Source organism: Theropithecus gelada, chromosome 11 (assembly GCF_003255815.1).
Source record: "Theropithecus gelada isolate Dixy chromosome 11, Tgel_1.0, whole genome shotgun sequence".
In the NCBI taxonomy this organism is placed as follows: Eukaryota; Metazoa; Chordata; class Mammalia; order Primates; family Cercopithecidae; genus Theropithecus; species Theropithecus gelada.
This window is the reverse complement of record NC_037679.1, coordinates 125825994-125850134: the sequence shown is the minus strand read 5'-3', so window position 1 is coordinate 125850134 and position 24141 is coordinate 125825994. Positions and strand designations below refer to the sequence as shown.

The following is a 24141-nucleotide window of genomic DNA, read 5'->3' as shown; positions in this document are numbered from 1 at the left end:
GCTGAGGCATAAGAATTGCTTAAACCCGGGATGTGAAGGTTGCAGTGAACTGAGATGGCACCACTGCACTCCAGCCTGGGTGACAGAGCAAGACTCCTTCTCAAAAAAAAAAAAAAAAAAAGTCAAGTCAACTCAGAGAGCAGTGATTACATCCTGACCTTCCTACTAGCTAATAGTCAAACCTTGTGTTAGTCATTGATACCTATAATTCAAAGATGCAATGTCTGCCTTGAAATCAAACACTAGTTAGAACTTGATCAAAGGAAGATCACACAAAACACTTTTTTATCCAACTAGCACTTATTAAGTACCTACTATGTGCCAGGCACTATTCTGTATAGTGTAGAATATGGTCAAAAGTACAAGCACTGGGCCAGGCACAGTGGTTCACACCTGTAATCCCAGCATTTTGGGAGGCCGAGGCATGGGATCACCTGAGGTCAGGAGTTCGAGACCAACCTAGCTAAGATGGTGAAACCCTGTCTCTACTAAAAAAAATACAAAAATTAGCCAGGTGTGGTGGTGCGTGCCTGTAATCCTAGCTACTCAGGGGGCTGAGGTCAGAGAATCACTTGAACCGGGGAGGCAGAGGTTGCAGGGAGCCAAGATCGCGCCATTGCACTCTAGCCTGGCAACAGAGTGAGACTCCATCTCAAAAAAAAAAAAAAGAAGAAGAAGAAGAGCACTTGAGGGCTGCAAAAAAGGCCAGTGTAACTGAAGTGAAGTAAACTTACACAAATGTCCACTGCATCCAAAAGAAGACACTTAGAGCTCTGGAAGGGGCCCTGGACACAAGCTATTTGAAATATAGGCAGATATTAATCATTGTTACTGCTACTGGATGGGATTTTAGATGATTTTTAATTTCTTTTGAACTTTCTACATCATCTTCTGAAGGCCTAATCCCTTTGGAATTAGGTGATACAACAAACTTTAAAAATTGTAGTGTGAAACTCTTCTTGTTTTTTTTTATAGGTGAAGTAACTGAAGGAAGAGAACTTACACTTCTAGATGTTGCAGAAGCTTAAATTCTGGTTGCCTGAGGCCTAGTCTAGGGGGTCATGGCAGCAGCAGGCTGAGACCGATAAGCCTCACCAGCCTCCTGAAGGTGCTTACTGATCATGTGCCAGGACACTCCTATCACCAACAGGCATGCGGCAACTGGAGGGCAGTGGTTAAAACAGCAGGTCGGCAACAGAGATAAGCCAAGACAGAAAAAGCTGGGGAAGAATCCTTCGGCCCACAGGAACTTTTGGAATTTTTTTTTTTAGATGGAGTCTTGCTTTGTTGCCCAGGCTGGAGTGCAGTGGCGCAATCTCGGCTCACTGCAACCTCTGCCTCCTGGGTTCAAGCGATTCTCTTGCCTCAGCCTCCCGAGTAGCTGGGATTACAGGTGCCTGCCACCACGCCCGCCTAATATATATATATATTTTTTGAGACAGAGTTTTGCTCTTGTTGCCCATGCTGGAATGCAATGGCATGATCTTGGTTCACTGCAACCTCCGCATCCCAGGTTCAAGCGATTCTCCTGCCTCAGCCTCCCGAGTAGCTGGGATTACAGGCATGCGCCACCATGCCTGGCTAATTTTTTGTATTTTTAGTAGAGATAGGGTTTTACCCTGTTGGCCAGGCTAGTCTCGAACTCCTGACCTTAGGTGATCCACCAACCTCGGCCTCCTAAAGTGCTGGGATTACAGGCATGAGCCACTGCACCCAGCCCAGCTTTTGGAATTTCATCTGGTATGAGAGGGTCAGAAAAGTGGGACTCCTCCAAGTCATTCTAATTAAGAGTAGTTGTAGCTAAGCCTCCTAAAAATGTATGTTAAAACTTGCCCATCAGGAGGAGGACTTCAGCATAGCAAAGGGAGTTTTTTTTTTTTTTTTTTTTTTTTTTTGAGAGGGAGTCTCGTGCTGTTGCCAGGCTGGAGTGCAATGGCACTATCTTGGCTCACTGCAACCTCTACCTCCTGAGTTCAAGTGATTCTCCTGCCTCAGCCTCCTGAGTAGCTGGGATTACAGGCATGTGCCACCATGCCTGGCTAATTTTGCATTTTTAGTAGAGATGGGGTTTCACCATGCTGGCCAGGCTGGTCTCGAACTCCTGACCTCAGGTGATCCACCCACCTTGGCCTCCCAAAGTGCTGAGATCACAGGCATTAGCCACCATGCCCGGCCAAAAGGAACAAAATATTGATACATGTTACAACACAGATAAGCCTTGAAAACATTATGCTAAATGAAAAGAGCCAGATGCAAAAGGTCATATATTACATGATTTTATTAATATAAAATGTCCAGAATATGTAAATCGATAGAGACAGAAAGTAACTTAGTGGTTGTCAGTTGCTAGGGATTGGGTGGTGTGAACGGAGAGCAAACTGCTAATGGATATGGAGTTTCTTTTGGAGATGACGGAAATCTGCTGAAATTAGAGTGTTGATGGTTGTACAACTTTATAAATATACTAAAAAAAAAATCACTGAATTGTATGCTTTATATATATGTTTGAATTATATTTCAATTCTTTTCTTTAAAAAGGGAAAATGTTGGCTGGGTGCAGTGGCACACACCTGTAATCCCAGCACTTTGGGAGGGCAAGGTGGGTGGATTGCTTGAACCCAGGAGTAGGAGACCAGTGGGGCAACATAGTGAGACCCCTTCTCTACTAAAACCACAAAAAATCAGCTGGGGGTGGTGGCGCACGTTTGTAGTCCCAGCTACTCGGGAGGCTGAGGTGGGAGGATCACTTGAACCTGGGAGGTGGAGTTTGCAGTAAGCTGTGCTCACACCACTGCACTCCAGCCTGGGCGACACAGCAACTCCTCAAATAAATCAATTAAAATAAAAAGGGAAAAAGTGAAAGGGGCCATTCCAAACCTCCACCCCTTGGTTCTTTGGTTCATGTGGTATTTGGCTATGCGGTGACATCACCAAATATTGGCTACTGGCTTAAATCATATATTCATTCTGTTAGACAGCCTTCTAATCCTGTAGGGTAATTTTCTCCAGCTAATGTAGTAACTAAGCTGTTAGCAGGCATTCTGCCATTTTGTCAAGTCAGATGCTCCTGGGTCCTTGGGGCTTGTGGTAGTGCTAGTAAATTGTATCAGTGTAATTCTCTCTCACTGTGTCCTTCACTGTAGACAGGCTGCTTAGTGATTTGTATGGAACATCATAGCAATGAATAGGCCTTCTGCTTAGTGTTGGGGTCCATGTGTTTCCTAAACAAAGGAATGAACACACAAGACAACACAGGACGAGACAAACATGGCGGCCGCCCCGAACGACACGCTCTGCTTTATTTTATACAGTCATTTGTGGAATGTTGCCAAGTCACAAGACACATTGTTGTTTTTCTGACCGTTCCCTTTCTGGATTTTCAAGATGTTTACACATAAATCAGCCCCCAGGGTCTGCTGTTTGCAGCTGGCTCCTTTGTCCTCCCTGTTTGCAGGGAAGGAACGCCCTGCTTCGTTTGCAAGAGCAGGACTTAGTGGGAACATCTCTTTGCGAGCACGTAGTCCTCTACAGCTTAGTGCTGGCAGGACCATGTCTGGCAGGCAAATTCATATTTGCAATATGTTTCTATTCCCAAAGGGACAAATTGCTTCTCCTTCCGTATAAAAAGGGTCCAATGTATCAATCTACCACCAAGTGGCTTATTGGTTCCCTGGAGAATAGTGTGATCAGTGAGGGGCCCGGCACAGCCTTGACTATTGGTGCATGGGCAGAGAAGCCTCAGTGAGAAGTCCATACAGACCTCCTTTCCTGTTGCCATGGCACTTTATAAATGGGCCTATTAAGCACCAGGGTGGCTGGGGAAAAAGGCTGACATCCATAGGACTAGCTATCTTACCCACCTGATTGAAAGCCTACTCTGCAGTAGATGCCAAACAGGGCATTTTCTACATATGTTCCAGTAGTTATTTACCATTGCTTTTTGCCTGTCTGCACTATGCCAGTTTGCAGATGCTATGAAGTACTATTTTTGCTTTTCATTTAATCATGCCCCAGAATTTGCTCTTGTAAAGGCTGTGGTGTATTATATCACAGTATAGATAACTCAAAAGCTATTTATTTATTTACTTAATTTATTGAGGCAGTGTCCTACTATGTTGTCCAGGCTGGTCTCAAGCTCCTGTGCTCAAGGGATCCTCCCACTTCACCCTCCTGAGTAGCTGAGATTTTAAAGCCTCTTAAAAGAATTACTCTCATCTGCTTCTGGTAGCAAGATGTGAGGTTGGCTTTATCACTGTCTTTTAGGGTCATCTCTAAGTGAGGCTATATAATACTTCCAGCTGGACTCAGCAGACTGTGCAGACCAATTCATAAACCAGGACCCTCCATTCTTGTTTTCGGTCAACTCTCATGAAGCCTTTTGTGTGGACTGAGGGAAAGCCAGAGAAGCAGAAGGAAGAGGTGTTATGGCACCCTGAGCAAGCTACTTGCTTGTATGTTTTAATTGTGTCCTCAGGAACTGCTTGGGCTAGTCTTATATATACTATTTTCATTTAACAATGAAATGCTGCCGCACAACTCAAATTTTATGGTTTTTGGAATCAGATAACATCAAATTCATGAATAGTTCAGGTTTTACAATTTGTGTTCAAATGGAATGTACTTGTCAGAAAACAGGACACGGTCATAGGGGGTTTACTAGGATTCTCCCAAAAGCAAGAGGTTTCATACAGAGTAGAAATTCCCTGTACCATTGGGCCTGCTGGGCCACTAGGCCTGAGGGGCAGGGCAGGTTGCATCACAGCCTGGTCCTGCTGTGGAGTCTTTGCTTGCTTGAGGCTTCACATAAAATTAGAGCTGTGTGGGCTGGGCGTGGTGGCTCACGCCTGTAATCCCAACACTTTGGGAGGCCGAGGCGGGCGGATCACGAGGTCAGGAGATCGAGACAATCCTGGCTAACATGGTGGAACCCTGTCTCTACTAAAAAATACAAAAAATTAGCTGGGTGTGGTGGCGTGCGCCTGTAGTCCCAGCTACTCAGGAGGCTGAGGCAGGAGAATGGTGTGAACCCGGGAGGTGGAGCTTGCAGTGAGCCGAGATCGCGCCACTACACTCCAGCCTGGGTGACACAATGAGACTCTGTCTCAAAAAAGAAAGAAAGAAAGAAAGAAAGAAAGGAAGGAAGGAAGGAAGGAAGGAAGGAAGGAAGGAAGGAAGGAAGGAAGGAAGGAAGGAAGGAAAGAGAGAGAGAGAGAGAGAGAAAGAAAGAAAGAAAGAAAGAAAGAAAAGGAAAGAAGGAAGGAAGGAAGGAAAGGAAGAAAGGAAGAAAGGAAGAAAGGAAGAAAGAAAGAAAGAAAGAAATTAGAGCTGTGTGAGTTACCTGATAAATTGCTTAGGGTGGCATGTCCATAGACGGTGTACGTTCCCTCCAAACTTCACACAGGCTCATCAAACATTCCTCTTTCTTTGTGGTAGATAGTACAATATACACAAGACTACAATCAGACCCTAAAAACTTCACGGATGTGGTCAATCATGAATTTTTATTCAAGATTTCCTTCCCATCCCCTGTCATGCATGTGTTTTATTAAGTCTTGTAGGATGTATATTATTTTCTGCTTGTCAGGTCCAATTAGCACATCATCAAAGAAATGGACCAATGTTGTGTGGGCTATCAAGATGACAAAATCCACTCTATTATAACAGAAAGCAGGATACGGCCAGGCATGGTGGCTTATGCCTGTAATCCAGCACTTTGGGAAGCTCACATGGGAGGATTGCTTGAGCCTGACCAGACTGGGCAACACAGGGAGACCTCATTTCTCCAAAAAATAAAAAATTATCCAAGGATGGTGGTGCACGCCTGCGGTCTCAGCTACTCGAGAGGCTGAGGTGGGAGGATCACTTGAGCCCAGGAAGTCAAGGCTGCAGGGAGCTGTGACCACACCATTGCACTTGAGTCTGGGTGGCAGAGCAAGACCATCTCCAAAAAATAAAAGCAACAACAAAAGAATCACTAGACATTTATATTTTATTTGAAAAAAAGTAGAATATTCAAAGACAAATATCTAAGCTTAAAGTAGCCACAGCCAAGTATACTAAATGTTAATGGTCCATGTCCTAGAGGTTGAAAGATTCATGATCAGGAGAATATAAGGCAACCAGGTGCTGAGTCAGCCCACAGGGGAATGCAGATAAGACCTCAGGCAGGCTTTAATAGGGTCTTAAAGATAAAATAACTATCCCGTCTAGGCACAAGCTTATAGGAATCCCAGTGACAGAGATATACATTTTCATTTTTTTGAGACAGAGTCTCACTCTGTCACCCAGGCTGGAGTGCAATGGCATGATCTGAGCTCACTGCAACCTCTGCCTCCTGGGTTCAAACCATTCTCCTGCCTCAGCCTCCCAAGTAGCTAGGATTACAGGCACATGCCACCATGCCTGGCTAATTATTTTGTATTTTTAGTAGAGATGGGGTTTCACCACATTGGCCAGGCTGGTCTCCAACTCCTGACCTCAAGTGATCTGCCTGCCTCGGCCTCCCAAAGTGCTGGGATTACAGGTGTGAGTCACCGTGCCAGAACCAGATATACATTTATGGAAATTATTCATCTATCCTATAAGACTGTGCTATCCAATAAGGTACCCATAGCCAAATAGCCAGAGGTAGCTATTTTTTTTTTTTTTTTTTTTTTGAGACGGAGTCTGGCTCTGTCTCCCAGGCTGGATGGAGTGCAGTGGCGCGATCTCGGCTCACTGCAAGCTCTGCCTCCCGGGTTCACGCCATTCTCCTGCCTCAGCCTCCCGAGTAGCTGGGACCACAGGCGCCCGCCACCTCGCCCGGCTAGTTTTTTGTATTTTTTAGTAGAGACGGGGTTTCACCGTGTTCGCCAGGATGGTCTCGATCTCCTGACCTCGTGATCCGCCCGTCTCGGCCTCCCAAAGTGCTGGGATTACAGGCTTGAGCCACCGCGCCCGGCCAGAGGTAGCTATTTAATTAAACTAATTAAAACTAAGGCCGGGCACGGTGGCTCATGCTTCTAATCCTAGCACTTTGGGAGGCCGAGGCGGGTGGATCACTTGAGGCCAGGAGTTCAAGACCACCCAGTCTGGCCAACATGGTGAAACCTGGTCTCTATTAAAAATACAAAAAGTTGATGGGCGTGGTGGCATGCACCTGTAATCCCAGCTACTTGGGAGGCCAAGGCTTGAATCCGGGAATCACCTGGATCTGGGAGGTGGAGGTTACAGTCAGCTGAGAGCATGCCACTGCACTCCAGCCTGGCAACAGAGCAAGAAAGATTCTGTCTACAACAAATAAAATAAAACTAATTTAGTTCTGCAGTAGTCACAAGTGCCCAGCAGTCACAGGGCTAAGACAGTGCAGATACAAAACTATCAGACAGTTTTGCCATAAAAACTCAGGGTGAAAGGAATAGCCCAGTGATATTCACCTAAATACCTAAGGGACAAGGTTCTTAAAGGCCCATCAAACCAGACAGGACATTCCCCGTGCATGTTCTGCCGGTTGTTTAATGTTAGCTTTTCCCTGTCTGCACTATGCTGGTTTGTAGAGATATAAATGTGAATGAACCTCAGCCTCCTGAGTAGCTGAGAGTACAGGCATCCATCACCAGGTCCAGCTAATTTTTTTTGTATTTTTAGTAGTGATGGGGTTCACCATGTTGGCCAGGCTGGTCTCGAACTCCAGACGTCAGACCTCAAATGATCTGCCCACCTCAACCTTGCAAAGTCTTGGGATTACAGGCGTGAGCCACTGCTCCCGGTCGGATTTCCACTTCACTTTTAATCACTCCCCAAAATTTGCTCAAGAAGGGCTATACAATACTGCAGAATAAGCAACTCAAAAGCTAGTATTCTCAGTTGTTCCTGGTGGCAGGATATAATCAGGTTGGCTGCAATATCAATTAATTCTTTTTTGGTCACATACCATAATATCACAAGTGTCTCTTAATGCTTATTTCCGTAATATCCCCAATCACTTCTGTATGTTTTCTGATATTTAGTTATATACTAACTGCTTCATATAGCGATAAATGATGGATTAGTTTTTTGGTAGGGCTTAAAATCCTTATTAATGTGCTAATTATCAACTTATCAGCTCGCCCATCTGTCCGTAGAGGAGGACATGAGAGCGCAGAGTTGGTCAGAGTGGGTTTGAATCCTGGTTCTGTCATGCACCTGGACAAGTTAACATTTTTAAGCCCAAATGTTCATTCCTCAGTAGTCATTCATTTACTTATAGAATAAATATTCATTAAGAACACAAGACAGGAATTGCGTACAATGGTGAATAAAACAGTTTTCTTTTTAACATTGGGGATAAAGATACCGGCACGTCAGGTTTGTGTGTGTATTAAATGAGATAACTATATACCAAGGATCAAGCAATAAATTGGCATAGCACTTGACAAATTCGCAAAAAATAAGCAACTCCCAGAACAGCGATTATCAAAAAGACAAAGAAAACTGTTGACAAGGATGCAGAGAAAGGAGAACTCTTACATACACTGTTGCTGGGAATGAAAATTAGTACAATCATTATGGACAACAGTATGGAGGTTCCTCAAAAAACTAAAAACAGCCAGGCAAGGTGGCTCACACCTGTAACCCCAACACTTTGAGAGGCCAAGCAGGGAGGATTGCTTGAGGCTAGGAGTTTGAGACCAGCCTGGGCAACACAGTGAGATTCGTCTACGAAAGAAAAATTAAAAAATTAGACAGGTGTGGTGATGTGTGCCTGTAGTCTCAGCTACTTGGGAGGCTGAGGTGAGACCACTTCTCACCTGGAATGCCACCACACTCCAGCCTGGACAACAGGACCAGACTGTCTCAAAAAACAAAAATAAGGCCAGGAGCGGTGCTCACGCCTATAATCCTAGCACTCTGGGAGGCCAAGGCGGGTGGATCACCTGAGGTCAGGAGTTTGAAACCTATCTGGCCAACATGGCAAAACCCCGTCTCTACTAAAAGTACAAAAATTAGCCAGGCGTGGTGGCAAGCACCTGTAATCCCAGCTACTCAGGAGGCTGAAACAGAACAATAGCTTGAGCTTGGGAGGCAGAGGTTGCAGTGAGCCAAGATTGCAGTACTGCACTCCACCCTGGGCGACAAGAGCAGGACTCCGTCTCAAAAAAAAGAACAATTACGTATGAATTAAAAACAACAGTTTAGTGCTTTGTGTGTAAAAAAAACCCAAAAAGTAAAATATTAAAAAACGAGCACCTTTTATGTGCTAGCCTGTGATGTCCATTTTTTTTTTTTTTTTTTCTTTTGAGACAGAGTCTTGCTCTATTGCTCAGGGTGGAGTGCAGTGGCATGATCTTGGCTTACTGTAACCTCCACTTCCTGGGTTCAAGCAATTCTGCCTCAGCCTCCAAGTAGCTGGGATTACAGGCATGTGACACCACACCAGGGTAATTTTTCTATCTTTAGTAATATTCTATCTTTAGTATTTGTATTTTTAGTAGAGACGGGTTTCACTATATTGGCCAGGCTGGTCTCAAGCTCCTGACCTCAAGTGATCTGCCTGCCTTGGCCTCCCAAAGTGCTGGGATTACAGGTATAAGCCACCATGCCTGGCCTGTGCTGTCCAACTTAATTGCTACTAGCCATGGAGGGATGGTTACTGAGCATTTGAAATGCTAATCTAAATTAGGATGTACATGTGTAATACATACCAGAACTCATTCTCAATATAAAGTGCATTTTAATAATTTTAAAATATTAATTACATGTTGTTTTAAATATATTGGGTTAAATTGTTGTATTTTTTATTGGTTTTTTTTTTAGACAGAGTTTCACTCTTGTAGCCCAGGCTGGAGTGCAATGGGGCAATCTCGGCTCACTGCAACCTCCATCTCCCAGGTTCAAGTGATTCTTCTGCCTCAGCCTCCCCAGTAGCTGGGATTTCAGGCTCATTCCACCATGCCCAGATAATTTTTGTATTTTTAGTAGAGATGTGGTTTCACCATGTTGGCCAGGCTGGTCTCAAACTCCTGACCTCAGATGATCTACCTGCCTCAGCCTCAGCCTCCCAAAGTGCTGGGATTACAGGCGTGAGCCACTGCACCTGCCTTTCTCTCTCTCTACATACATATATATACACACAGACACACAGACACACACACACACATATATATATATTTTATTTTATTTTATTTTGAGATGGAGTCTCACTCTGTTGACCAGGCTGGAGTGCAGTGGCACAATCTCGGCTCACCACAACCTCCGTCTCCCAGGTTCACGCCATTCTCCTGTCTCAGCCTCCCGAGTAGCTGGGACTACAGGCACCCCTCACCACGCCCAGCTAATTTTTTGTATTTTTAGCAGAGACAGCGTTTCACCGTGTTAGCCAGGATGGTCTCAATCTCCTGACCTCAGGTGATCTGCCCACCCTGGGCTCCCAAAGTGCTGGGATTACAGGTGTGAGCCACCGCACCCAGCCGTGCCTGGCTAATTTTTGTAATTTTAGTAGACACAAGGTTTCGCCATGTTGGCCAGGCTGGTCTCCAACTCCTGACTTCAGGTAATCTACCCACCTCAGCCTCCCAAAGTGCTGGGGTTACAGGCATGGCCATGGCACCCAGCCTCCAGAAACTTTTAAAAAGCACATTTCCTAATATTTATGCCCTTGGGTAAGTAACCCTCTTGAGTATGGGCTGGAATTCTGTGACTCACTTCCAGCAAATAGAAAGTAGCAAAATTGACAAAGATGCCATTTCTGAGATTAGGTTACAAAAAGACTGACTTTGAGACTGGGCATAACGACTCACACCTGTAATCGCAACACTTCGAGAGGCTAAGGTGGGCGGATTGCTTGAGCCCGGTTCACCATCCTGGGCAACATGGAGAAACCCCATTATCTACAAAAAAATCCCCAAAATACAAAAATTAGCAGGCCGGTGGCATGGGCCTGTGGTTCCAGGTACTTGTGTGGCTAGGGTGGGAGGACTGCCTGAGCCCAGGAGGTGGAGGTTGCAGTGAGCCGTGATCACGCCACTGCACCCCAGCCTGGGTGAGAGTGAGAGACCCTATCTCCCAAAAAAAAAAAAAAAAAAAAGTATTTATCTTTACAAGCTTAAAAACTGAAGACTACCAAGAAACATTTATCAGTATCTATTCCATGAGAACTTGAGACAAATTTTGAAGATACTTCATTTTAAAATGATGAACCCATTACATTTACATATATATATATTTTTTGAGACTGAGTCTCGCTCTGTCTCCCAGGCTGGAGTGCAGTGGCACGCAGTCTTGGCTCGCTGCAACCTCTGCCTCAGACTCCTGAGGAGCTGGGACTACAGGCGAGTGCCACCACATCTGTTTAACTTTTTTTTTTTTTTTTTTTTTTGAGACAGAGTCTTACTCTGGTGCCCAGACTGCAGTGCAGTGGCTTCATCTTGGCTCACTGCAACATTAGCCTCCCGGGTTCAAGCAATTCTCCTGCCTCAGCCTCCTGAGTAGCTGGGACTACAGGCACGAGCCACCACACCCAGCTAATTTTTGTATTTTTAGTAGAGGCGGGATTTCACCATGTTGGCCAGGCTGGTCTCGAACTCCTGACCTCGTGATTCATCTGCCTTGGCCTCCCAAAGCGTTGGGATTATAGGCGTGAACCACCAAGCCCACCAATGTTTGCATTTTTTAGAAGGGACGGTGTTTCACCATTTTGGCCAGGCTAGTCTCAAACTTCTGACCTTAGGTGATCCGCCCAGCTCGGCCTCCCAAAGTGCTCGGATTACAGGCATGAGCCACTGCACCCAGCCAAATGTTTACGAAAAATACTCACCAGGAGAATGAGGAAAGATGGGCAGTTGTACATTTTTGCAAATCTGATTTAAAAATATATATAGTACATAATATTTGACAGTGATAATGACTTAGTGGTTTGTGTTTAGTATATTATGCTTTTTATGTATGTTAATGTATTCCTACTTATCTTTTTTTGAGACGGAGTCTCACTCCATCGACAGGCTGGAGTGCAGTGGTGCGATCTCAGCTCACTGCAACCTCCGCCTCTGAGGTTCAAGCGATCCTCCTGCCTCAGCCTCCTGAGTAGCTGGGACTACAGGCGTGCCCTACCATGCCCAGCTAATTTTTTGTACTGATGGGGTTTTACCATGTTGGCCAGGATGGTCTCAATCTCTGGACCTCATGATTCGCCCACCTCGTCCTCTCAAAGTGCTGGGATTACAGGCGTGAGCCACCATGCCCAGTTTTCTACTTTTTAAAAAATTAAAAAATATTTTAAAAATTTAAATAAAATAAAAAATAGGCTGGGTGCGGTGGCTCACGCCTGTTGTCCCAGCTACTCGGGAGGCTGAGGCAGGAGAATGACCTGAACCTGGGAGGCGGAGGTTGCGGCAGAGCCAAGATCGTGCCACTGCACTCCAGCCTGTGCAACAAAGCTAGACTGTCTCAAAACAAACAAACAAAACCTATAAAACAGCCTCAGCCAGGTCCTTCAGGTGTTCCAGAAGGCATTGTTATCATAAGAGATGACAGCTACATGCGTGTTACTGCCCTTGGTGACCTTCCAATGGGGCAAGATGTAGAGGTGGAAGACAAGTGATACTGATGATCCTGACTACATGCAAGCCAAGGTTAATGTTTTTCTGGTTCTGTGTGTTTTTCGCAGGGGGACAGGACTGAAGTCATCCTCCCACCTCAGCCTCCCAAGTAGCTGGCATTACAGGTGCACACCACCAAACCCGGCTACTTTTTGTAGAGACAGGGTTTCAGCACGTTGTACTGGTCTTGAACTCTTATTCAAGCAATCTGTTTGCCTTGGCCTCCCAAAGTGCTGGGATTACAGGCGTGAGCCACCATGTCCGGCCCTGTTTTAGTTTTCAATTTGAAAAAAAGTTTAAATTAAAAAAACAAAAATTAGTAAAAAAGAGCTTATACAAAAAGTATAAAGAAAATTTTGAAAAGGCCAGGTGTCGTGGCTCACACCTGTAATCCCAGTACTCTGGGAGGCTGAGGCGGGCAGACCACCTGAGGTCAGGAGTTTGAGACCAGTCTGGCCAACCTGGTGAAACCTCATCTCTACTAAAAATACAAAAATTACCTGGGCAAGTGGTGGCAGGTGCCTGTAATCCCAGCTACTCAGGAGTCTGAGACAGGAGAATCACTTGAACCCAGGAAGTGGAGGTTGCAGTAAGCCAAGATCACACCAGTGCACTCCAGGCCTGGGAGAGACAGCAAGACTCGGTCTCAAAAAAAAAAAAAAAAAAAAAAAAAAAAAAAGATTTTGTATAGCTCTACAGTGTACTTGTGTTTTTTTTTTTTTTTTTTGAGACGGAGTCTCGCTCTGTCACCCAGGCTGGAGTGCAGTGGCCGGATCTCAGCTCACTGCAAGCTCCGCCTCCCGGGTTCACGCCATTCTCCTGCCTCAGCCTCCCGAGTAGCTGGGACTACAGGCGCCCGCCACCTCGCCCGGCTAAGTTTTTGTATTTTTAGTAGAGATGGGGTTTCACTGTGTTAGCCAGGATGGTCTCGATCTCCTGATCTCGTGATCCGCCCGTCTCGGCCTCCCAAAGTGCTGGGATTACAGGCTTGAGCCACTGCGCCCGGCCTGTACTTGTGTTTTAAGCTGTTATTACAAGTTAAAAAGCTAAGAATTTGGCGGACAGGCACAGTGGCTCACACCTGGAATCCCAGCACTTTATCGTGGGAGGCCCAGGCGGGAGGACTGCTTCAGCCCAGGAGTTCGAGACCAGTTCACAGCAAAACCCCGTCTCTACCAGAAATACAAAATTAGCAGTTTCATAACCCTGTCTCGAAATGAATTAAAAAACTAAAAATTAAAATTAATGGTCAGATGTGGTGGCTCACGCCTGTAATCCCAGCACTTTGGGAGGCCAAGGTAGGTGGATCACCTGAGGTCAGGAGTTCAAGACCAGCCTGGCCAACATGGTTGAAACTCTGTCTTCAGTTAAAATACAAAAATTAGCTGGGCGTGGTGGCACATACCTGTAATCGCAGCTACTCGGGAGGCTGAGGCAGGAGAACAGCTTGAGCCTGGGTGATGGAGGTTGCAGTGAGCTGAGATTGCACCACGGTACTCTAGCCAGTAAGGGGGAGAGAGCAATACTGCGTCTCAAAAAAAAAAAAAAAAAAATTAAGTTAAAAATTTAGAAAGTTTATATAGTTACCATAAGCTAAGTTCTACTGAAGTTTTAAATAAATTTAGTCACAAAAAATTAGCTGGGCATGCTGGGTTGTGCCTGTGTTCCCAGCTACCCTGGAGGCTGATGTGACAGGATTGCCTGAAACAGGGAGGCAGCGGTTTCAGCCAGCTGAGACTACAGCAGTGCATTCCAACCTGGGTGACAGAGTGAGACCCCGTTTCGTGATAAAAATTAAAAATAAATTTAGTGCAGCCTAAGTATACAGTGTTCATAAAGTTGATAGTAGTATACAATAATGTCTTAGGCCTTCACATTCACTTGCTCAGAACAATGCACTCACTTGCAAGCAACCTCTAGTCCTGCAAGCGCCATTTATGGTTCATATTAAGTGCCCAATACAGGTACATCATTCATTCTTTCATTGAGATGGAGTTTTGCTCATGTAGCCCAACCTGGAGTGCAGTGGCACAATGTTGGCTCACTGCAACCTCTACCTCCTAGGCTCAACTGATTCTCCTGCCTCAGCCTCCCAACTAGCTGGGATTACAGGCATGCACCACCACACGTAGCTGATTTTTCTGTTTTTAGTAGAGCCGAGGTTTCACCAAGTTGGCCAGGCTGGTCTCGAACTCCTGACTCAGGTGATCCACCCCCCTCGGCCTCCCAAAGTTCTGGGTTTACAAGTGTGAGCCACTGTGCCCTGCACCATTTATTTTTTATACTGTATTTTTACAGTAGCTTTTCTATGTTTAGACCCAAATACTTAACTACTGTTATAATTTCCTACAGCATTCAGTACAGTAACATGATGTCCATATTTGCGGCCTATAAGCAGTAAGATATACCATACAGATTAGGTATGCAGTAGGACATCTAGGTTGACTACACCTTATTAGAGATACTTGGGACAAAATATTTCAGATATTTTTGGATCTTGGAATATTTGCATTACACTTACCACCTAGGCATCCTTAATCCAAAGATACAAAAATCCAAAATGCTCAAATGAGCATTTTCTTTGAGTGTCACATTGGTATTCAAGAAGTTTCGGATTTTGGAACATTTTGGATTTTATTTTTTTTTTGAGACAGAGTTTTGCTTGTGTTGCCCAGGCTGGAGTGCAATGGCACAATCTCGGCTCACTGCAACCTCCGCCTCCAGGGTTCAACCAATTCTCTTGTGTCAGCCTCCCAAGTAGCTGGGATTACAGGCATCTGCCACCACACCCGGCTAAATTTTTGTATTTTTAGCAGAGGCGGGTTTTTTACTAGAGATGAGGTTTCGCCACGTTGGTCAGGCTGGTCTTGAAACTCCTGACCTCAGGTGGTCCACCCAACTCAGACTCCCAAAGTGCTGGGCTTACAGGCATGAGCCGTGCCCAGCTCTGGATTTTAGATTTAGGATATTCAACCTGTACCATCTAGGTTTACACAAACCTAGTACATTCTAGGATAGTCACACAAGACCAAAATTGGCCAGGTGCAGTGGCTCACACCTGTAATCCCAGCACTTTGGGAGGCCAAGGCAGGCAGATCACCTGAGGTGAATCAATCTCTTTTTTAGGCATTTAAGCATGATAATATTTACAGTTTTTAATTATTTAAAAAATGAAGTAGGCTGGGCGTGGTGGCTCACATCTGTAATCCTGGCACTTTGGGAGGCTGAGGCGGGCAGATCACTTGAGGTCAGGAGTCCAAGATCAGCCTGGCCAACATGATGAAACCCCATCTGTACTAAAAATACTTCAGCAAGGCGTTCTGGTGTGTGCCTGTAATCCCAGCTACTTGGGAGGCTGAAGCAGGAGAACTGCTGGAGCCCAGGAGGTGGAAGTTGCAGTGAGTGGAGATCATGCTACTGCACTCCAGCCTGGGCAAAAGAGTGAGACTCCATCTCAAAAAACAAACAACAACAATAAAAAAATCACCTAGAGATGTATTTCTCAGAACATATCCCTGTCATTAAATGATGCATGACCGCAGTTGTTTCCTAAAGGTTGGTTGTAATATGAAAGCTAAAAGCACAAGAAATTGCAATGTTTCATTAAAATCCATTGGTCTGCCTTGTACACAGTTTTTAAATGAAAATTATATATATATATATATATACAGCATTAAGATTTAATAAAAATAACCAACATGCTCTGGGCATGGTAGCTCACATCTGTAATCCCAGTATTTTGGGGGTCAAGGCCAAAGGATTGCTTGAGCCCAGGAGTTCAAGACCAGTCTGGACAACATGGTGGAATCTCATGTCTCCAAAAATGTATGTATTTTAAAATTACATGCTCAGGGCCGGGTGTGGTGGCTCACATCTGTAATCCCAGCACTTTTGGAGGCTTAGGCAGGCAGATTACGAGGTCAGGAGTTCAAGACCAGCCTGATGACCAACATGGTGACACCCCATCTCTACTAAAAATACAAAAATTAGCTGGGCGTGGTGGTGGGCGCCTGTGATCCCAGCTACTAGGCAGGAGAATCCCTGGAGGTTGCAATGAGCCAAGATGGCGTCACTGCACTCCAGCCTGGGCAACAGAGCGAGACTCTGTCTCAAAAAAACAAACAGGCAGGGAATGCTGGCTCAGGCCTGTAATCCCAGCACTTGGGAGGCTGAGGCGGGCGGATCACCTGAGGTCAGGAGCTCGAGACCAGCCTGGCCAACCTGGTGAAACCCCATCTCTACTAAAAATACAAAAATTAGCTGGGCATGGTGGCAGGCACCTGTAATCCCAGCTACTCTGGAGGCTGAGGCATGAGAATCACTTGAACCTGGGAGGCGGAGGGTGCAGTTAGCCAAGATCACGCCATTGCACTCCAACCTGGGCAATAGGGCGAGACTCGATCTCAAAAAACAAAGAAACAAAAAAACATAAAAAAATCCCAAAGATTAACAAACAACAACAACAAAAAAACCAAAAACAAAATTATGTGCTCACTTTGGCAGCATACACACTAAAACTGGAAGAATACAAAAATTAGCAAATTAAATAATTTAAAAAAAAAATTAGCCAGGTATGTTAGCACACTGTAGTCCCAGCTACTCAGGAGGCAGAGGTGGGAAGATTGTTTAAACCCAGGAGCAGTGATTGCAGTAAACCGTGATCACACCACAGTACTCCAGCCTTGACAACAGAGTGAGACCCTGTCTCAAAAGAAAAACTCCGACCCTTTTCTAGTAGATAAAGTAAAACTAGAAACAGTTAAATAGTTGTATCTTGCCTTCCACACTTTCTTGAAATTTCCTGAACCTAGTAAATTTTTTGTGTTCTCACGTGAATGCAATCTAAAAATATATACTGTCACAGCTGCTGTGGCATTTAAGCTTTTTTTTTTTTTTTTTGAGGAGTCTCATTCTGTCGCCCAGGCTGGAGTGTGGTGGTGCAATTTCGGCTCACCGCAAGTTCTGCCTCCCAGGTTCATGCCATTCTTCTGCCTCAGCCTCCTGAATAGCGGGGACTACAGGCGCCTGCCACCACGCCCGACTAATTTTTTGTATTTTCAGTAGAGACGGGGTTTCACTGTGTTAGCCAGGATGGTCTGGATCTCCTGACCTCGTGATCCGCCTGCCTCGGCCTCCTAAAGTGCTGGGATTACAGGCGTGAGCCACCTCGCATTTCAGCTTTTGAAAGCACTTTCCAAAATGCGTCCTTTTAAAGGTAGGAAACTAAAAAGAAACTGAGCTGTGAGGGTTTCAAATTAGTTTTTTAAAAAATAAATGTTTATTTCAAGTATGAAAAGTAATGTTTAAACGTTGTCCCAAAATTGTGTTCAGTTTCACAAGTATAAAATAAGACTTCCGAAAAACAGTTTACAATTAGTTATAAAACACTTAAGAATATATTTTGACATTCACATCACAGTGGGTATTTTTGAAAAATAAGTTTTGCTAATATAGCTTAAAAACCAAAACATATTTACAGTCCCATTTAAATAAACAAGTCCTTAACTGAGGAACAGTCCTCCCTCAGGATGGGTAGAATTTCAAATTGATTTGTATAAGCACTCCTTTTAAAATAATGGTAAACCTGGCTCAATAAAATAGAAATTCAAATACCTTATGGTTTCCTTGGTGAATACCACCCATTTCTTACACATGGCTACCCAAAGTTCTCAAGCCTTTTCAATTAAGCACTTTCAATGAAATACAAAGAAAATGGGAACCAAACTCTGAGAAATCTTTATCATGGCATTTCTCATTAGCAAAATATTTTGAACAGAAAAGGAAATTTCTCAGTGACAATTACAAAACCACATCTTATAATTATTTCACAGGACTGCTACCAAGGCTTCTGCTTCTCTTCTCCAGGTACATCTGTCTGTAGGTTTGAAACATTTCTTTCGAATCTCTTACTGGGTTTTGTAGCATCTCAAATCCATCTGCACTGAAGCTTCTCTTTGCGAGTCTTGAATTAACATTATCTAAGGGAAATAAAAATTTTACTTACTTTATTTCTCTTAATGTTAGCTGTGATCAATATATAATCAAAATTCAGAAGGAAAATATATATTGGTGGGATAAAAAATTAAGGCAAGGAGTTAAGCAAAAGTACCACAGCTCTTCACCTACAGAATTGTAAGTTACATATACATGACATCTCACCTTTCTTTTGAGGGCTGTTTTCTACTCCTACTTCCTTGCCCCATCTTCATTGCCCTGGGCTATTCTGTTCTACCTTACTCTTGGCTCAATAAAATGTATCATTGCATATCATTAATATGAATCATTAATATGAATGTGACTTTTTAAATGGCTATCTAAACTAGCAATACAAAGAGTACAAATACGAGTCAGTCCCAAACAGTACATGAAAAGGATAGGTTTCATATTTTGGTCTCACCATGCATTAGATATTCTAAAACATGTCTATAGTTTCCTGTTTCTTTAGATCATTTCAATGTTACATTAGCTTCAGTGTCCTTTTTTCATAATGACCCGTCACATCTATTGAAAATATGTTGAGGCTGGATGTGGTGGTTCATGCCTCTAATCCCAGCACTCTGGGAGGCCAAGGAAGGCAGATCACATGAAGCCAGTTCGAGACTAGCCTGGCCAATATGGCAAAACCCTTTTTTTCTAAAAATACAAAAATTAGCTGGGCAGAGGTTGCAGTGAGCCGATATCGCAACACTGCACTCCAGCCTGGGCGACACAGCGAGACTGTCTCAAAAAACAAACAAAACAAAACAAAACAAAAAAAGCTGAAAATATATGTAATGCATGTAACCTACTGAATATCATAGCCTAGCCTACCATAAACACACTCAGACCACTTATATCAGCCTACAATTGGGCAAAATCTAACACAAAGCCCATTTTGCAAAAATAAAAAAAAAAAAAAAAAAAAAAAAGGGTTCAATGTCCCGTGATTTATTTAATACTATAGTGAAATGAAAATTAATAATGAATAGCGAAAATGAAAACCAGAATTGCTGTATGGGTATGCGAAATACACTTTCTCCTGAATGTGTATCACTTTCATACCATCATAGTCAAGAAATCCTAAGTCAAATCACTGTAAGTCAGGGACTATCTGTACATTTCATTCCTGCTGCAGCTATTTCCTTCTGAATAATGGGGTCCTGTTTTGTCTTTTTCTATCTGTGTGAGTGGAATATTCTGTCCTGTTAGTTCTTTACAACTGCTGCAAAGTCTTCCACTTTCTTGTTTGTTTTCTTTCAGAATTAGTAACACTAGTAACATTAGAGGCCCAAGATGGGTCTCTTAAGTTGCTTTCCAAGAAATTCTTGTCATTTCCTCTTTATCTCTTTACTCTAACTTAGGACTTCAAGTCTGCTGCAACCTTTGCTACCGAATTTAGACATCTGTTTCTCCTGTGGGGTTTTTTTTTTTTTTTTTGAGACAGTGTCTTGCCTCTGTTGCCCAGGCTGTAGTGCAGTGCTGCATCAGAGCTTATTGCAGTTTCAACTCCTGGACTCCGGTGATCCTCCTTCTTCAGTCTGCCAAGCAGATGGGACCACAGGTGCACACCACTACACCAGGCTAATTTTTTAAAAAGTTATTTGGAGAGACGGGGACTCCTGATGTTGCCCAAGCTGGTCTCAAACTCCTGGGCTCAAGTCATCCTCCGGCCTTGGCTTCCCAAGTACTGGGATGACCCCCATGGGCCCCACACCAGGTCAGATGTATGTTTCTTTATAGCAGTTTGGGAGTTCGTGGCATTTTTCTCAGTTCATAGTTGGTTCACTGTTCTCCAGCCTCTTCGTCTAAGGTGTATAATTCACTATTTCCCAGAGATCCCTTCTCCAGAACCAGCTTCCTTCATCCCTAATACACATTTTAAAAATGCCCATGAGGCCAGGCGCAGTGGCTTATGCCTGTAATCCCAGCACTTTGGCAGGCCGAGGCCGGTGGATCACCTGAAGTTGGAGTTCAAGATCGGCCCCAACAACATGTGAAACTGTCTCTACTAAAAATACAAAAATCAGCCAGGTGTGGTGGTTCACGCTACTCAGGAGGCTGAGGCCGAGGCAGGAGAATCACCTGAACCCAGGAACCGGAGGTTGCAGTGAGCTGAGATTGCACCACTGCACTCCAGCCTAGGCGACACAGCGAGACTCTATCTAAAAAATAAAAAATAAATAAGTAAATAAAAATGCCCATGTAGCAGCACCTGAGATTTTTTTCTTCTCCCTTAGGTCTCACCTATTTGTGTCTTGTCATGCTATGACAGAGCTATATGACTTGTCTCCTGGATTGTCTCACCCAGCCTTGCCTTACTGTACTCGTGACTTGGCTTGTATTTTCTTTTCATCATGATTTTGAGTATTTCAGCCTTACATTCACCATGCATTGCTCATCCTGCTGTGCTGTCTGCACATGTCATTCAACTCATGCTTATCTCTGGTCAATCTGTGTATCTGTCTTTTGAGTGTTTTCAGCTTCAGATTCCAAACATGCCTCTCGCTTTCTCTTTGAGATAATAATCATGCCTCTCCTGTTTCCAAGCTTTTTTCTTACTCCAATCTTCGTGCCCATTTGTATCTTTCTCATTTTTGGCTTTCTGTCTTCCAACCCGAGAGGGGTATTGTTTCCCACTCTCAGGCCTCTCACTGCTCTTCATTCCCTCCTCTTTAGTTATTTGTCCTGTCCTGATTAAGAGTGCATTTCTTCGTTGATGCAAGTTTTTTCCCATATGCATGTTTCCATGCTGACTTTTTTTTTTGAGACGGAGTTTCGCTCTGTCGCCCAGGATGGAGTGCAGTGGTGCGATCTTAGCTCACTGGAACCTCTGCCTCCCGGGTTCAAGTGATTCTCCTGTCTCAGCCTCCTGAATAGCTGGGATTACAGGTGTGTCCGAACTCCCGACCTCATGCGATCTGCCTGCCTCAGCCTCTCAAAGTGCTGGGATTACAGGCATGAGCCACCTTGCCCAGCCTCTACTCAACTTTTACATGCCTGCTTCTGTGTATCTGTTTGAAGCTCTCTTCACAACCTTTGGCAATTCCTTTTATAAAATGTGCTGCTGCTTATTGTTTCTCTTGGTGAGATTCTGCTGCTCTCCATTTCTGAGGCTCTGAACCTCTCTTTGCCTATTTTTTTGAGACGGAGTCTCGCTCTGTCGCCCAGGCTGGAGTGCAGTGGCGACATTTCGGCTCACTGCAAGCTCCGCCTGCTGGGTTCACGCCATGCTCTTGCCTCAGCCTCCCAAATAACTGGGACTGCAGGCACCTGCCACCACGCTCGGCTGGATTTTTGTATTTTTAGTAGAGATGGGGTTTTACTGTGTTAGCCAGGATGGTCTCGATCTCCTAACCTCATGATTCGCCTGCCTCGGCCTCCCAAAAGTGCTGGGATTACAGGCGTGAGCCACCACGCCTGGCCTCCTCTTTGCCTGTGTAATGAACCAAAACTAAGACAAAACTCTTGAGCTCTAGCTTTTAGTTCTCAAAGTCAAACCCTAAAAACAAGGTACTAATTAAATCATATACTCAGCTGGACGCAGAGGCTCATGCCTGTAATCCCAGCATTTTGGGAGGCCGAGGTGGGTGGATTACCGAGTTCAGGAGTTTGAGACCAGCCTGGCCAACACAGTAAAAGAAACGCAGTCTCTACAGTTGTTATACTGTATTGCTTTTTAAGTATCTATTTTTATGGTTGTATTAATTTTTTTTCCCAAATATTTTTGATCCACAATTGTTTGAATCCACAGATATAGAACACACAGATGTGGAGGGCTGACTATACCTCACCCACAATTAATGGACTTTGAAGAGAGGGGACCAGATTCAAGTCCCTATTCAGTAACTAGCAATGAAACTTAAGTCAGATGATGTAACCTCTCATCTATAAAATGGAAATACCCTTGCCTAAATTGTATTTACGATAATTCAAATTAACATGTAAATAATTGAATCCAGGGTCTGGCAAACTAAGTCAAGCCTGCTGCCTATTTTGGTAGATAAAGTTTAATTAGAGGCCAGGCACGGTGGCTCATGTTTGTAATCCCAGCACTTTGGGAGGCCGAGGCAGGTGGACTACCTGATGTCAGGCTGAGACCAGCCTGGCCAACGTGGTGAAACCCCACCTCTATTAAAAATACAAAAATTAGCTGGGCATGGTGGTATGCACCTGCAGTCCCAGCTACTTGGGAAGCTGAGGGAGGAGAATCGCTTGAATCTGGGTGCAGTGAACCAAGATCACGCCACTGCACTCCAGCCTGGGTGACAGAGGGAGACTCTGTCTCAAAATAATAAATAAATAAATAAATGGTTAATCAGAACACAGCTGAAACTCATCTACATATTATCTGCAGCTATTTCCTTGAAACAACAGAGTCAGGGCAGACACCTTATGACCCAGAAAACCTAAAGTATTTGCTGTTTGGTCCTGTTAACAGGTAAAATATGCAAACCTCTTAGCTAACTCATTGTAATAAGAATTATTTTCCTGTTAAAAGAAAATAAATCTCAGCTTTTCATTCCACAGCATGACAACACAAAAAAGTGTCCTCCTACCACTCAAACACAAACACTGAATGACTGAACAAAAAAAAATGGATAAAATCATACTTTACAATCGTATCATAACTATAATCCAACTTCCATATATCACATAGGGAGATAAGTAGAATCAAGATTTAAAAAGATGATGACTTTACCTTTCTCTTGGCTGTCTTTCTGTGTTCTTTTCTTTGTAGCAACACATTTTAACCAGTCTTCTTTTGTACTTTTTATTCCTGAAACTATTTAAATATTCATTTTCAGAACTCTAGATATTGCTAATCATCTCCTTTAGTACTAAAACAAAGGAAAATCATGTAAGCTGAAAATAGATTTTGGAAGGCACTAGATACAACCATATATAACACAACCCAAAATAAAGGACTGGAAAAATGATTTCTCCTATTTGAAATGCTTATCTCAAAATTAAAAATGAGTTTATCTTTACTATGTAATTATGTTCCCCTCACATGGGCTGAACAGGTTAATACATCTCAAGATATTAAAGGACACGAGATAGAAAGTTACACTGCCCCGACCCACTTCCAATGTTCCGATTATATCCACAACTCAAGTTCTAAGGATCCAAATGAAAGGACCTACTGAAATCACCAATTTTTTTTACAAATGAATATATCCCTATCTCCTTTTCCAGGAAAATGTATCCTGTTTATGCTACTGTTTTATGAACCCCAAAAATATAGTCAGAAAAGCAGAGCAAAGGCTCCAGTTTCCATTCAAATCCTTCAATTTCCCAATCTGAGTTTCTCAGCACAATGCTTTATATATAATATCCACTACTTCTAAATGTTCCCTTAGTACCACAAATAACTAGTTACCAATTTTCTCCTTCCTTCCTGCACTACGTTGAGAAGTCTACCATTAAGCTACCTAATATTCGTAACTGCCAGCTTGGCTTTACAGATTTTAAAAAAATTCGAACACTGGACAATACTGCTTTCATGGTTCTTCTATCTTATGAGTAGCCTAGATGTTACCATTTTAACTATAGTGATAACGCAGTCATCAACTGTTTCAAAGAGGACAATTAGTTGACCCATTTCCAA

The 24141-nt window shown here is 43.8% G+C and overlaps 1 protein-coding gene across 2 annotated transcripts in view; it reads right to left on the bottom strand.

Annotated features, from left to right (window-relative positions):
* Window positions 1–17809: 17809 nt before the first annotated feature.
* The window catches only part of KIAA1551 (KIAA1551 ortholog), a 33224-nt gene continuing 26892 nt past the window's right edge, over window positions 17810–24141 (bottom strand). For both annotated transcript variants that reach the window (XM_025403206.1, XM_025403207.1), the window contains exons 5-6: window positions 23233–23316; window positions 17810–18532 (exon numbers count right to left, since the gene is read on the bottom strand). In XM_025403206.1, coding sequence (XP_025258991.1) covers window positions 18375–18532; window positions 23233–23316 — 242 coding nt within the window. In that variant the 3' untranslated portion in view covers window positions 17810–18374. The remainder of the gene's footprint in view (window positions 18533–23232; window positions 23317–24141) is intronic.